The sequence below is a fragment of the Choloepus didactylus genome, chromosome 21, assembly GCF_015220235.1.
Source record: "Choloepus didactylus isolate mChoDid1 chromosome 21, mChoDid1.pri, whole genome shotgun sequence".
In the NCBI taxonomy this organism is placed as follows: Eukaryota; Metazoa; Chordata; class Mammalia; order Pilosa; family Megalonychidae; genus Choloepus; species Choloepus didactylus.
Genome location: NC_051327.1, coordinates 48,094,209 through 48,109,571, shown reverse-complemented (window position 1 = coordinate 48,109,571; position 15,363 = coordinate 48,094,209). Strand labels below are relative to the sequence as shown.

The following is a 15,363-nucleotide window of genomic DNA, read 5'->3' as shown; positions in this document are numbered from 1 at the left end:
CATATCTTAGTGTTCTGGAGGCCAAAGGAAGAATTACTTAATGGGAGAAGGAGTGTTCAACTTGTCCAATACTGTCAGTAGATGCAGTAAGATGAGAACTGAGAACTAACTGTTGGATTTAGTGACAGAGGTGGGAGGGACTTTGACAAGTGGACTTAAGAGAGAATGGAAGGTGAGACTGGGTATAAACCACTCTTTCCCAGAAGTTTTGCTGCAAAGGAGAAACAAAGAAAAAAGGTAGTAGCTAGTCAGCAAAGTAGGGGCTGAGGATGATGAGAAAAAAATAGCATGGTTGTGTGCTGCATGTCTGTATGCATATAAAGCCCCAGAAAGTCCTAAGCATCCAACAAATTTTGTTCCTTCCTTTACTCTCTTTACACCTGTTATTTTCTATTATTTTTATTAATATATATCTGATCTTCAAAACTGTCTGCCAACAACCTTCTTTTCCTTGTCCAACTGTCAATCTCTTCCTTATCTTTCAAGACTCAACTTAAATATACCCTCCTGGAAAACCTTTCCTGATCCCTCTCCTCAGTTAATCTCCCTCAGATATGCTCCCTTTGTACTAACCCATTCCTCTACTTTAACCACAGTCTCTTGTGATTATCAGAATATATATATGATCTTCCCCACCAAACTGACTCATAGAGGCTGGAATAGTACTACCCCTCTTAGGGTGAAAGTGTAATGGTTAAGAGCACTGACTCTTGGGCCAGACTGCCTGGGTTTGAATCCCAAGTCCACCATTTGGCTGCAATGTGACATTGGAAGCTGCTTAACTTCTGTGCCTTGAATGTCCTCATCTATATAATGGAAATAAAAATAGCCTCTATCTCATAGGGCTATTTGGAAGAGTAAATGTGTTAATGAAAGTAAAGTATCTGGCAAATATATAAGCCCTATACATATATATATTAACTATTGAATTATTACATTGTATCCACAGCACCTAGGATTTTAAGATTGATAGCAGGAAGTCAAATTATTTCATGAATGAATTAACAGGCAAAAAAAATCTCTGGCTTTTTGTAGAGAATTACTTCTCCATACCATACTAATAGGGTTTTTGTTTTGTTTACTTTACCAGACAATTTCATCATTAGAACCATGTCATGTACTAAATTTTTTCAAAAGCTGTTAAAGTCATTCCTTGGTATTTAACCTGCCTTCCCAGACTATCTGTAATCATGTACTGACATACAACAAAACTCTGGGTACTGCTGAACCTTTCTCTGACATCTCCCTATACCCCCACGACTCCTTCATATCTCCTACTGCATGGTGTACAGTACAACACTGTTGATAAACAAGTCGAAGACACACCATCAAAGTGGCCACACTTAGGGTCTGATTTTGCCTCCATTACAGAGACCACTCACGTAGGTGACATTGAAAAATAAGAAGCCTTTGTAACCAAAGTAACTTCTAAGCAACTAAAAAACACTAATTTAAGTAGGAACTCGATTTTGCACACAACATCAATATTAAGCAACAGCTCATTCACTGTTAAGTAATGACTTTCAGAGCAGTAGTGGGAACTTGTAACATATTACCTCACTTAAGAACTCCTGAAAATTCAAGGAAAAATGATGATTTAACCAAAAGTAGTTACGGTATAGCTGTTTTAGTAACTCTGGACTGCAACTACAAATCTTTTTCACCTGGTTTTAAATTTGTAGGTCAAGATCTCTCTTCCCAGAGGGATAGTTTAAAGGAAATTCCCCACACCCCACCTCCCCAACCTCCACCACAACTCTATCTCAGAACCTAACAAAAAATAGGAGAATCACATTCCGAATCATCTTCCACATGAGACAGCATCATGCATAGAGCACCTGAAGTCCAAAGGCCAGTTCCATCACTTGTTAAACAGGTATGCTAAAGCAGGTCTGTAAAAATCCCCCTCTGGTAGCAAGAGCAATAGTATAACCCAGCAGGGTTGGTGTGGTTACCAGATACTGTACAACTAAAGAAAAACGAATAAATGAAAAATAGCTAGCATATCACAGATGCTTAATAAATGGCAGTTTTTATCACTAGTACACCATTTTCTAGTCCTTTATTAGAGTTGCAGTTTTAAAGAGAATATACTTAAAAAGCTCAAACTTAAATGTCAATTAGTTCTCTTAAAAATAACATTGTCAATAAGAAATGAAGAGGAAAAAAATTCTTGGAATAAATAAGAGCTTATGATGATCTCAGTGAAAACACCCTCTAGGTAATGCCTCCTTGCCTTTCTTGGGACAAGGCCTGCCCCACCCACGCCCCTGAACTCTAGGGTACCTACAGGAGATGAGCCACTGGTGTCCTGATTAGATGATCCCATCCATCTCACATCCTGTGGCCACCCGCTGTAACTGAGGAACAGGTTACAAAATCTTGGCTGGGAATTTACCTCAGAAAGAAGTGTGCATGGGGGGGGCCATAAAGTCAACTACTTTACAATTAAATAATGACTCAAAGGTAGTCATTCCACAATGCTCTACTATCTACCAGTTTAAAACAAAACCTGAATATAAGAGTCAATAACAAAATGAAATTCTGTCTGAGGGTCCTAAAGCAGCGGTGTAAGCTCCCTGAGAGGAGCAACTGTGTCTATCTTGTTCATCTGTATATTCCCTAGGGTCTGGCATAGAACGGCTACTCAAAATTCACTGAAATAATAAATGAAGGAAGAAATACAGAGTATACTCTCATCAATCACTAAATGTTATGCCCCATGCTTTAAGAATTCTCCAATGAATAATCCAGTCTCCATATGAAGAAACCGGAACTCTTAACCCATCTGCCAGTATACTAAGCATAGTACTTGATCCAACTGTTTGTAAGCCCTATGAGGGCAAGAGGCCTCTTCCTATGTCCAGGACCTAACACACCACCCACAGGTCCCCTTGAATGTTCTGAAAATCTCATTGGCCTGAACATCTGTATCACAGAAGACACAATCACATCTCTTTCTCTACTACACCACAAACTTTGCAGGAGTATAAAGGGGCCTTAAGAAGAGTTATGTCACTAAGATACTCAAACCCAAGCTGGGCCATCAACTTTCCACCATGGGCTTAATATGGGCCAAGGGCTAGGGGAGATAAAGGTTCAATTTCATCTTTGAGGGAGCTGGATCTACTGCAGTAGACAGAGAGGAGTCAGACACAAGTGCAATAACAAAAAAGTAAATACTTAACAAATAGATGTGAGTACACAAATCTAAGGTGGCACCGAGAGTATCTATGGGTCTGAAAATTTGGAAATCATCTTCAACAAAGGTGGCTTCTGGAAGGATAAATAGTTCTCCAGGCACTACCAAGAAAAAAGCCAAAGCATATAACAGGAACAGTGGCCTAAGTGTCCAAAGAATAAGACTCTGCTGATTATCTACCCAAGCAACCTCTGCAAATCACAAATCCCCTCAGTTTCCCCAAGATCGCACCCAGCTCTCTAAATGTGTTATACAGAATAGGAGCTCTGAAGTCAGACTGCCTAGGTTCAAATTATGCCATCGTCACTTAAAGAGTCGCTTGACCTTGAGCTGGGCAATTAATAGCTCTGTGCCTCAATTTCCCCACGTAAGCTATTGCAGAGTGTTGGTATAACAATTAAAGGAAATAATCCAATCACTTAGCACAGGGCCTAGCACACAGTAAGCCCTCAACAGACGAGACCCTTCACCATGATGGGCTATTATGATAAAACAGGCAAACGCCAGGTGCAAGGGTTGTGCCTGCTGCGCTTCCAGGTCCCTCCCAGCCCTGAGACGTCCCCGGGGGGGATGGGAGCTCAGAACTGGGGCTGCAAACCCTGCACGCATGTGTCACCGACCGGGCTCGGCACGCGCCTCCCCGCCCCGGGGAGAGAAGCGATGGCTCAGCAGCACCGAGGCCCGCTCTCACCCCTCCGTCCCGGCACCAGGGGAAGAGAAGGCGGCTCCCGCCCCACTTACCATGCTGGCCAGGGAAGGGGGCGGCTCAGGTGAGCTGGCTCTCGAGCTTCGGATACGTCCGGCTGGCACAGCTCAGGTCATGGTCCCAGCAGGCTCGGGAAATCCCCCGCCCATGCAAAGAAAACCCCCTTCCCCAGCCGGGCCCCGCGAGGACCCTCTAAAAAGAGCGCGGCCCCCCGGCCCGCCTCAACGGCGGCCCCCGGGGCAATTCATCCAGACCCACCCGCCTCTCTGCAAGGAAACTGAAAAAGCAGGAAGTGGGGCTCAGAGGCCGGGCAAGGAAGGCGGCCGGCTCGGGGCCCCCGCCCGGGCCCGACCCCCAAGGAGGGAGGCTGCGGACCCAGGCAGGGGCTCCCGGCCTCCGCGGACAGAGGCGGCGGCGGGGCCGCTCCGGAGGCTGAAGGGGAGGAAGCTGAAGGGCCCTGGGCAGCACAACTCCGGCGGCCCCTCAATGGAGAAGCCCGGGGCCCCGCGCTATCCTCGCCTCCTCAGTCCACACGGCCCCCGCCGCCACCACCCCCGGAGCATCCCTGCGTACGTCCACCCGCTCGAAGCCGCCCGCTGGCGCCGCACAGCCGACCCGGACCAACAGCCCCAACGCGCGCCGGAAGTGGCGAGCGCCCAGCGCGGCCCTACAGCGCGGCCGCAGGGCTGTGGCGCTGGAACCGGACCAATCCGGAATCGAGCTGAGGGACAGGGGGAAGGGGGAGGGCGGGCGGGGCGGGGTCGCACCTGACGGCTCCCGCCCGGCCCCGCCTCCAGCCTCGCCCCGCCCTGCTCCCACGAGGGCCGGCGGCCATCTTGGTACAGGGAGGCGAGCCTGCCATTTTAGTAAAGGGGTGGTTTCCCTTTCTCCGTTAGCTCATTCATTCCACAAATCTTTATTGAGCACCTTTTACGTGCCAAGCACCAGGCTAGAATTTGTTGCTCTGCATTGTCTTGTGTGCATTTGAGAGAAATAAATATATCCAGACTTATGTTTAAAAAAAAAGGTGCTAAGACTACAGCAGTAAGCAAAGCTGCTGTAGACACTGCCCTCAGGAGGCAATCTTCCACAAGTAAAGAGCAAATGAATAAACTAACTGTAAGTAACGAGAAGGGCTGTGAGCATTGAGAATGAAGCAGACGCTCAGGTAGCTGAGATAGAAAATGGAGGAGAAGGATGAAAATGTAGACTGAGACCTGAAGGAGAAAAATGAAGTCAGCTGCAGGAAGCGGGGATCTAAGCAGATGGAACAGACATCACGAGGGTTTTGAGAGGCCAAAGAATGTAGTGGATCCCGTTTTAACCACCAAGCCACTTTATTTGTGAAAGGGCTGATTTTAAAAGTCAGGAAATAGTTCCAAGCAGCAGGGGATGGGCCCTAGGCTGGGCTCCAAATACATAGATTGGAGCAAATCTGTATAACCCAGTGGTTTTCAGACTTTAGCTTGCATCAGTCAGGATCACCTGGAGGACCTTTTGAAACACATTTTCTGGGCCCCACCCCAAAAGTTCCTAATTCAGTAGGTCTGGGGTAGGACATAATAATTTGCATTTCTAACAAGCACCTGATGCTGCAGGTATGGGAACCATACTTTGAGACTCTCTGGTGTAACTCATTACCTCAGAGAGCAACAGCTTTCATTTATTCTTTCATCAAATATTTATTGTTGCCCATTAAGTGACTACCACTGTTCTGAGCATTCAATACCGAGCAAAACAGACACACTTGTGCCCCTAAGGAATTTGGGCAAATGATTTTAAAAATTATTACACAGTAACTAATCTGTTATAACTGTGATAAGGGCAATGAAGGAAAACTACAAGCTACCCATGAGAGTTAATAGCTGAGGGATCTAAGCTAATATGGGGGGTGGAGAGGAGAGGATGTCAGTGCAGAGGCATTTATTTACACTGTGGCCTGCCAGGCAAGTTGGAGTTTGCTAGGGAAAGAGAGGGGGCATAGAATATTCTAAGCAGAGGGAACTGCATGTGTAGGAGCAGTCATCTCAGTAGGTAGGGAAACAGATGAATGAGGAACGAGGCCAAGTTTCTAGTCCTTTCTTGGCCCGATTTAGAGAGATGAGCAAAGGCTTTGGGATGAGATAGATCTGGGTGGAATCCCAGCTCTTACTTCACTAGCTGAGGTATCTTGGGCAAGTGACATTGAAGTATGGGTTTCCTCACTTTGTAATTGGATGACACAGACTCACTTAAAGGCTCATGTAGCAGGACGTGTAGAGGTAGGTCATCTTCAGGCTGGATGTGAGGGGAGCCCTGCATCCATTCTCCTTGGATGCTCTTGCCTCTGCTCTCCTCCATATATCAGCCTTGTGCTCAAGGTGGTCCCCAGAAACTCTCAAAGCCACAGACTTCCCCGTTCACATCCAGCAAGAAAGAGCACCTGTGCCCACACATCCTTTCTCACAGCAGTAAGCAGCCTAGGCATTCCCTTCCCTGAACTAGCCATTTTGGAGGAAGGTGGGATTGGCTTAGAGAATCCTCCCTTGAGATTGATTTCAGTTCTCCAGAAGAGACTAGAATTTGTGGGGTCTACTAGTTGTCTTCCATGCCTCCATTGCCAGGCTCCACTGAACATTGAATTTAATGTACCTAAAACACCTGGCACATAAGGCAGGCAATAAATCATAGCTATTATTAATTTTACTCCAGGGATTATATCTAAGTCAACTAAACAACATTTTGTTATTAATATTAATCTCAAGCCTGTCTTATTCCAAAAAAAAAAAAAAAAGATTTAAAGCTGCTATTACTTTTTGTTGGCACTGCAGGAATAGCCCCCATCCATTTCCTCCTGCTCTTTTCCAACTGCTGCTGCCCTGGTCTCCTTCATTCAGTTATTCACTCAACAAACATTCAGTGAGTCAGTATCAATTTTGTGCCTTTGCTAGACTTTTTGCCAGGCCTTTTGCTAAAAATGAAGAATTCCAAAATGAAGAAGATTCAGCCAGATTGCTCACTGCCTAGTGGCAGAAACAGCCACCCAAACAATTATAGCACAGTGTGAGAGATGCTCTGATAGAGGCATGTACAAACCTAAGCACACCAGGAAGTGGCGAGGCAGCAAAGCTCCCAGTTGGAAGTCTGAACAAAAGATGGTTAACATTTCAACTGGGTCTTGATGGATGAATAGGAGACTCCCTGGCTCCCCCGTCCTCTTCCCACCCCAAGCTGTTTTCAGGATTGAGTTAACCAGGACTCCTTTGGTTGCAGGTGGCAAGGTTGATACTCTAAGAGTTGGGACTCTAACTCTCAAAAGGCTATGTTGGCCATGTAAAAGAGCCATCCAGAGGGTTGGGTGGATTTCAGACATGGCTGGATTCAGGGTCTGAAACGATATCACAGAACCCAGTTTCTCACCATTTCTTGGTTCTTGCTTCCTTGATTTGGGGGCCTTTATCTACATGGTGACCCCTGGCATATCCAGATTTTACCTGCTCCCGAGATTACACCTGGTAGATATGATGGCTTGCCTCTCTTACAAATGTCCAGTGGAGGAAAAATCCCATATGCTCTGATTGGACACATGCCCACTCCTGAAAAAATCATTGCAGCCAGGGGAAGATGAGGCTCTGTTTGGCTGGACTTGGGTCACAAGCTCCACCCCAGGCTCCAGTATAGCTCTTTTAATGACCAAGATCTCTGAGCCCTACCATAGCTCCGTGTGGAAGTGAGAGCCTGGGAATTCTCCCTTTTTACAGATGATAAAACAAGTTGGTTCCTCGACAGATACAGGAATAACGATGTCATTCAACATGGATTTAATGAAAGAAGAAAGGATGAGAGTCCGGCCCCCTCTGTAGAGGATGGGAACACACTCTGGCCTTCAAGAGGCCTGGCATTCAAGGCCTTTGGACATCTTTGATGTCTCCAAGGCCAGACTGTCTGGATTGAGTCCTTGTTCTGTCACTTCTCTACCTGTATGGTTTTAAACTCTCTGTACCACAGTTTCCTTACCCATAAAATGGGAATAATAATAGTACCTACCCAGCTGGGAAGTTTCCTATATCAGTTAGGGTTTCATCAGGAAACTCAAGTGAGCACTTGAAGAATTGCAAAAGGGACAGTTTTTAAAGCGTAGGGTATATGAAATCCTACAAAGAAAAATCTAATACACCAAGTCTAGTAACAGCAGGGCTATTAGTCCCCTAAGCCAGAGAAGGAATGATTACCAGAATCTGGGAAGGGAGAATCTTGTGAGAGAATCTGAGAGAAGCAGCCACTCCAAGGTGATCCTGCAAAAGAAGCCAGTGGATAAAAGAAACTAGCCTCACACCTCTCCCTCCCCCTACCTCCTGTTGGGGCTCCCCATTGGACGAATCCAGCTGGAAGTCAGAGATCAAAGGAGCCTGGTGATGCAGTTGATAAAGGTTGGCCTCCTGGAGCACAGGATCAGGCAGAGAAGGAGAAGCAAGACTCCAGAGGTTCAGAGGGAAGAGAACCAGCCCAGCATCATTACTAAGGTGATACGAGTGTGGTCTTTAGAACTGGGACTGGCACATTAAAAGTTTTTCAATAAATCTTAGTTATGAATCACAATTTCCATCCTAGTCCCAGCCTACTTCTCCAGTCTTGTCTCCCTCTACAAGCCCACTGTGATGGTTAGGCTCATGTGTCAACTTGGCCAGGTAATGGTGCCCAGTTGTTTGGTCAAGCAAGCACTGTCCTGTTACAGTGAGGACACTTCCTGGACTTAAACCCTCAATAAGCTGATTATGTCTATAGCTGATTACATCTGCATTCAACAGAAAAGATTCCCTTCAGCAATGAGAGATGTTTCATCCAATCAGTCGAAGGCTTTAAAAGGAGAAGTGATGACTTCAGCAATCAGAAGAGAGAATTTTCGTCTCTACTTCAGCCACCCAGCTTTTCCTGGGGAAATTGTCAAAAACCTTCATCAGAGTTGCCAGCTTGCAGCATGCCTGTGCCAGATCATATATATTATGTCCCCCAGGAAAAGCCATATTCTTTGATGCAGTCTTGTGGGGGCAGATGTATTAGTGTTATTAGGTTGGAACCTATTGGTTCAGTGTTCCCATGCAGATGTGACTCAATCAACTGTGGGCAAGACCTTTCACTGGATTATTTCCATGGAGATGTTGCCCCACCCACTCAGGGTGGGTCTTGATTGGATCACTGGAGTACTTTAAAAAGAGCCTCACAGGCCCAGATGCAGCTACAGCCAAGAAGGACACTCTGAAAAACACACATGAGCTGAGAGAGCAACTGAGAGTGAATTTTGAAGAGGAGCTGCAGCTAAGAGAGGGCAAAACACCCCAAGAGCAACGTTTTAGAGAAAACCATTTTGAAACGCAGCCCGGGAACGAGCGGACACCAGCCACATGCCTTCCGAGCTAACAGAGGTTTTCCAGATGCCAATGGCCATCCTTCAGTGAAGGTACCTGATGGTTGATGCCTTACCTTGGACATTCTATGGCCTTCAGACTGTAACTTTGCAACCAAATAAACCCCCTTATAAAAGCCAATCCATTTCTGGTATTTTGCTTAACGGCAGCATTAGCAAACCGGAACAATGCCCTATAGAATCTGAACTCGTGCATCTCCACAGTTGCATGAGGCGCTTTTATAAAATCTCATACTATTTACAGGTATCTCCTGTTGGTTCTGTTTCCCTAGAGAACCCTGAATACAGTTTGGAACCAGGAGTGGTTCTTGAGAAACAGAATCTTAAAAGCAGGATTTCTGAATTGGTTCTCTATTCTGATTACATTCAAAGGCACTAATGACTCTATTTCCAATAAAGATGGCACTGACAGTACATGGTGTTATTTGGCAATAGAGATACACAAAATATCGCAACTGGATATGGCTACCCAAATGCTTATTAGAGGCAAGGCTCAGGGTGAGAATGGTTTTGATACCTTAACAGAGCTTTGTGAAGTTAAAAGGTATAATGATTTTGGCTGGTTGTTCCTAAATATACTGGAAACAGTTATAAAAGAAAGGAATGAGCTGAAGGCCTCTAATGTGCAATTTAAGAGCCACATGAAAGATGTAAAAGTTTCTATGTGTACCCCGGAAGAAAATCTTATTTCCTGTAGTCACAGACTTGAGATCTCTAAAAAACAGATGCAGTGTCTCACTGTGTGAGTGGCAGAATTACAAAGTAAACTACAATCCTAACCTGCTGTTAAAGTGAGGGCATTGACTGGAAAGGAATGGGATCCTGAAAATTGGAATATGGACATGTGGGTTGATAATGATGGCAGTGGGGACTTCAAAACCCTAGATTCTGCTGAGTCTTTGCTAGATAAACCCGTAATGGTCTGCCTTGAGGACACAAACACCCAATCTCCAGCCTGCTCTGAGGAATCTTCCATCCAATTTCCACCTGAAGAGATTAACCCTACAGTACCTGATAAATGCGTAACCACCTTCCCCAAGCAAATAGCCTTCACTCTTTGGTCTGTAGAAATTAATCCTGTTTCGCCAGATGAAACTGCATGGATTGCCCTGCTGTAATTGGCTCACAAGACACTTCTAATTGTTCTCGTGACCCACCTGCACTCCTCTTTTCATTCACACCTATAACTAGACTGAAGTCCCAACAGGCCCCAAAAGGTGAGCTACATAAATCTGCTTATAATTGTGCCTAAGAGTCTCCCCTGAGTACCTCTTTGTTACTCAGATGTGGCCCTCTCTCTCTAGCTAAACCAACTCTGCGGGTGAACTCACTGCCCTCCCCCCTACATGGGATCTGACTCCCAGGGGTGTAAATCTCCCTGGCAGCCGGGGATATGACTCCTAGGGATGAATCTGGACCTGACACCATGGGATTGAGAACATCTTTGTGCCAGTTTGAATGTATTATGTCCCCCAAAGCACCATTATCTTTGATGTAATCTTGTGTGGGCAGAGGTATCAGTGTTGATTAGATTGTAACTCTTTGAGTGTTTCCATGGAGATACGCCCCACCCAACTGTGGGTGATGACAATGACTGGATAATTTCCATGGAGGTATTACCCCACCCATTCAGGGTGGGTCTAAATTAAATCACTGGAGCCACATAAATGAGCTGACGACAAACAGAAGGAACTCAGTGCAGCTGTGAATGACATTTTGAAGTGCAGCTGAGAGTGACATTTTGAAGACAAGCTACAGCCAAAAGGGAAACTTTGGGGAAAGCCCAGGAGCTGAGAGAGGAACTGCAAATGAGAGACAGTTTGAAGATGGCTGTTGAGGGCAAACTCTTGCTCTGGAGAAGCTGAGAGAGGACAAGTACCCCAAGAGCAATTGAGAGACATTTTTGAGGAACTACAGCCTAGAGAGAAGCATCCTGGGAGAGAGCCATTTTGAAACCAGAACTTTGGAGCAGACACCAGCCATGTGCCTTCCCAACTAACAGAGGTTTTCTGGACAACATTGGCCATCCTCCAATGAAGGTACCCGATTGCTGATATGTTACCTTGGACATTTTATGGCCTTAAGACTGTAACTGTGTAACCAAGTAAACCCCGTTTTATAAAAGCCAATCCACCTCTGGTGTTTTGCATTCCGGCAGCATTAGCAAACTAGAACAATCTTCTTGACCAAAAGGGGGATGCGAAATAAAATGAAACCAAGTTTTGGTGGCTGAGAGATTCCAAATGGAGTCGAGAGGTCACTCTGCTGGGCATTCTTATGCACTATATAGATAATCCTTTTTAGGTTTTAGTGCAGTGAAATAGCTAGAAATAAATATCTGAAACTATTAATCTACAACCCAGTAGCCTTGACTCTTGAAGATGATTGTATAGCAATGCAGCTTACAAGGACTGACAGTGTGATTGTGAAAACCTTGTGGCTCGCACTCCCTCTATTCAGTGTATGGATGGATGAGTAGAAAAATGGTGACAAAAAACTAAATGAAAAATAGAATTTGGGGGTGATTTGGGAGTTCTTTTTTACTTTTATTTTTCTTTTTTTTCACTTCTTCTGGTACAAGGGAAATGTTCAAAAATATATTGGGGAGGCAGGGCAAGATGGCGGATTGGTGAGCTGTATGTTTTAGTTACTCCTCCACGAAAGTAGGTAGAAAGCCAGGAACTGCGTGGACTGGACACCACAGAGCAATTTGACTTTGGGCATACTTCATACAACACTCATGAACACGTTGAACTGCTGAGATCAGCGAAATCTGTAAGTTTTTGTAGCCAGGGGACCCGCGCCCCTCCCTGCCAGGCTCAGTCTCATGGGAGGAGGGGCCGTCAGCGCTGGGAAGGAGAAGGGAGAACTGCAGTGGCAGCTTTTATTGGAAAATCATTCTACTGATCCAAACTCCAACCATAGATAGACTGAGACCAGACACCAGAGAATCTGAGAGCAGCCAGCCCAGCAGAGAGGAAACAGGCATAGCAAAAAACAGCAAGAAAAACTCCAAAATAAAAGCGGAGGCTTTTTGGAGTTCTGATGAACATAGAAAGGGGAAGGGCAGAGCTCAGGCCCTGAGACTCAAATGCAAATCCCAAAGACAAGCTGATCTCTCTGCCCCCTGGATCTTTCCTTAATGACCCTAATTGCTTTGTCTCTTAGCATTTCAATAACCCATTAGATCTGCGAGGAGGGCCTTTTTTTTTTTTAACTTTTTTTTTTCTATTTCTAAAACAATTACTCTAAGAAGCCCAATACAGAAAGCCTCAAAGACTTGCAATTTGGGCAGGCCAAGACAAGAGCAGAACTAAGAGACCTCTAGACAAAAGGCAATAATCCAGTGGCTGAGAAAATTCACTAAACACCACAACTTCACAAGAAAAGGGGGGTGTCTGCTCACAGCCATCATCCTGGTGGACAGGAAACACTCCTGCCCATCGCCAGCCCCATAGCCCAGAGCTGCCCCAGACAACTGAGTGTGACGAAAGTGCTTCAAATAATACGCACACACCACAAAACTGGGCGTGGACATTAGCCTTCCCTGCACCCTCAGCTGGTTGTCCCAGAGTCGGGAAGGTGGAGCAGTGTGAATTAACAAAGCCCCATTCAGCCATCATTTCAGCAGACTGGGAGCCTCCCTACACAGTCCAGCAGCCCAGAACTGCCCTGGGGGGATGGCACTCACCTGTGACATAGCACAATAATCCCTCAACAGAGGACCAGGGGGTGCACAGCCTGGAAGAGGGACCCACTGGCAAGTCTCAGGGGCCATACGCCAATACGAAGGACTTGTGGGTCAGTGGCAGAGACAAACTGTGGCAGGACTGAACTGAAGGATTAGATTATTGCAGCAGCTTTAAAACTCCAGGAACACCAGGGAGATTTGATTGTTAGAGCCACCCCCCATCCCTGACCACCCAGACACGTGCCCCATATACAGGGCGGGCAACACCAACTACACACGCAAGCTTGGTACACCAATTGGACCCCACAAGACTCACTCCCCCACTCACTGCAAAGGCAAAGAAGGGGAGAACTGGCTTGTGGAGAACAGGTGGCTTGTGGACTGCCACCTGCTGGTTAGTTAGAGAAAGTGTACTCCACAAAGCGGTAGATCTGATAAATTAGAGATAAGGATTTCAATTGGTCTACAAATCCTAAAAGAACCCTATCAAGTTAAGCAAATGGCAAGAGGCCAAAAACAACAGAAAATTATAAAGCATATGAAAAAACCAGACAATATGGATAACCCAAGCCCAAGCACCCAAATCAAAAGATCAGAAGAGACACAGCACCTAGAGCAACTAATCAAAGAACTAAAGATGAACAATGAGACCATAGTACAGGATACAAAGGATATCAAGAAGACCCTAGAAGAGAATAAAGAAGACATTGCAAGACTAAATAAAAAGAGGACCTTATGGAAATTAAAGAAACTGTTGACCAAATTAAAAAGATTCTGGATACTCATAGTACAAGACTAGAGGAAGCTGAACAATGAATCAGTGACCTGGAAGATGACAGAATGGAAAATGAAAGCACAAAAGAAAGAATGGGGAAAAAAATCAAAAAAACCAAAGTGGACCTCAGGGATATGATAGATAATATAAAACATCCAAATATAAGACTCATTGGTGTTCCAGAAGGGGAAGAAAAGGGTAAAGGTCTAGGAAGAGTATTCAAAGAAATTGTTGGGGAGAACTTCCCAAATCTTCTAAACACCATAAATACACAAATCATAAATGCCCAGCAAACTCCAAATAGAATAAATCCAAATAAACCCACTCTGAGACATATTCTGATCACACTATCAAACACGGAAGAGAAGGAGCAAGTTCCAAAAGCAGCAAGAGAAAAGAAATTCACCACATACAAAGGAAACAGTATAAGACTAAGTAGTGACTACTCAGCAGCCACCATGGAGGCAAGAAGGCAGTGGCACGATATATTTGAAATTCTGAGTGAGAAAAATTTCCAACCAAGAATACTTTATCCAGCAAAGCTCTCCTTCAAATTTGAGGGAGAGCTTAAAGTTTTCACAAACAAACAAATGCTGAGAGAATTTGCTAACAAGAGACCTGCCCTATGGGAGATACTAAAGAGAGCCCTACAGACAGAGAAACAAAGAAAGGAGAGAGAGACTTGGAGAAAGGTTCAGTACTAAAGAGATTCGGTATGGGTATATTAGAGGATATTAATAGAGAGAGGGAAAAATATATATGACAAACATAAACCAAAGGATAAGATGGCTGATTCAAGAAATGCCTTCACGGTTATCACGTTGAATGTAAATGGATTAAACTCCCCAATTAAAAGATGTAGATTCGCAGAATGGATTTAAAAAACTGAACCATCAATATGTTGCATACAAGAGACTCATCTTAGACACAGGGACACAAAGAAATGGAAAGTGAAAGGATGGAAAAAAATATTTCATGCAAGCTACAGCCAAAAGAAAGCAGGTGTAGCAATATTAATCCAGATAAGATAGACTTTAAATGCAGAGATGTTTTGAGAGACAAAGAAGGCCACTACATGCTAATAGAAGGGGCAATTCAACAAGAAGAAATAACAATCATCAATGTTTATGCACCCAATCAAAATGCCACAAAATACATGAGAGAAACACTGGCAAAACTAATGGAAGCAATTGAAGTTTTCACAGTAATTGAGGGAGACTTCAACACATCACTCTCTCCTATAGATAGATCAACCAGACAGAAGACCAATATGGAAATTGAAAACCTAAACAATCTGATAAATGAATTGGATTTAACAGACATATATAGAACATTACATCCCAAATCACCAGGATACACATACTTCTCTAGTGCTCACGGAACTTTCTCCAGAATAGATCATATGCTGGGACATAAAACAAGCCTCAATAAATTTAAAAAGATTGAAATTATTCAAAGCACATTCTCTGACCACAATGGAATACAATTAGAAGTCAATAACCATCAGAGACTTAGAAAATTCACAAATACCTGGAGGTTAAACAACACACTCCTAAACAATCAGTGGGTTAAAGAAGAAATAGCA

At 44.5% G+C, this 15,363-nt stretch overlaps 1 protein-coding gene across 3 annotated transcripts in view; it reads right to left on the bottom strand.

Moving 5' to 3' along the window:
* Nucleotides 1-4,551, bottom strand: part of XPO6 (exportin 6) — a 131,602-nt gene extending 127,051 nt beyond the window's left edge. For 2 of the 3 annotated variants that reach the window (XM_037814490.1, XM_037814491.1), the window contains exon 1: nt 3,944-4,551. In XM_037814490.1, the coding sequence (XP_037670418.1) occupies nt 3,944-3,946 (3 nt within the window). In that variant the 5' untranslated portion in view covers nt 3,947-4,551. The remainder of the gene's footprint in view (nt 1-3,943) is intronic. The other variant, XM_037814492.1, reaches the window with a different exon arrangement.
* Between the last annotated feature and the right edge of the window lie 10,812 nt (nt 4,552-15,363).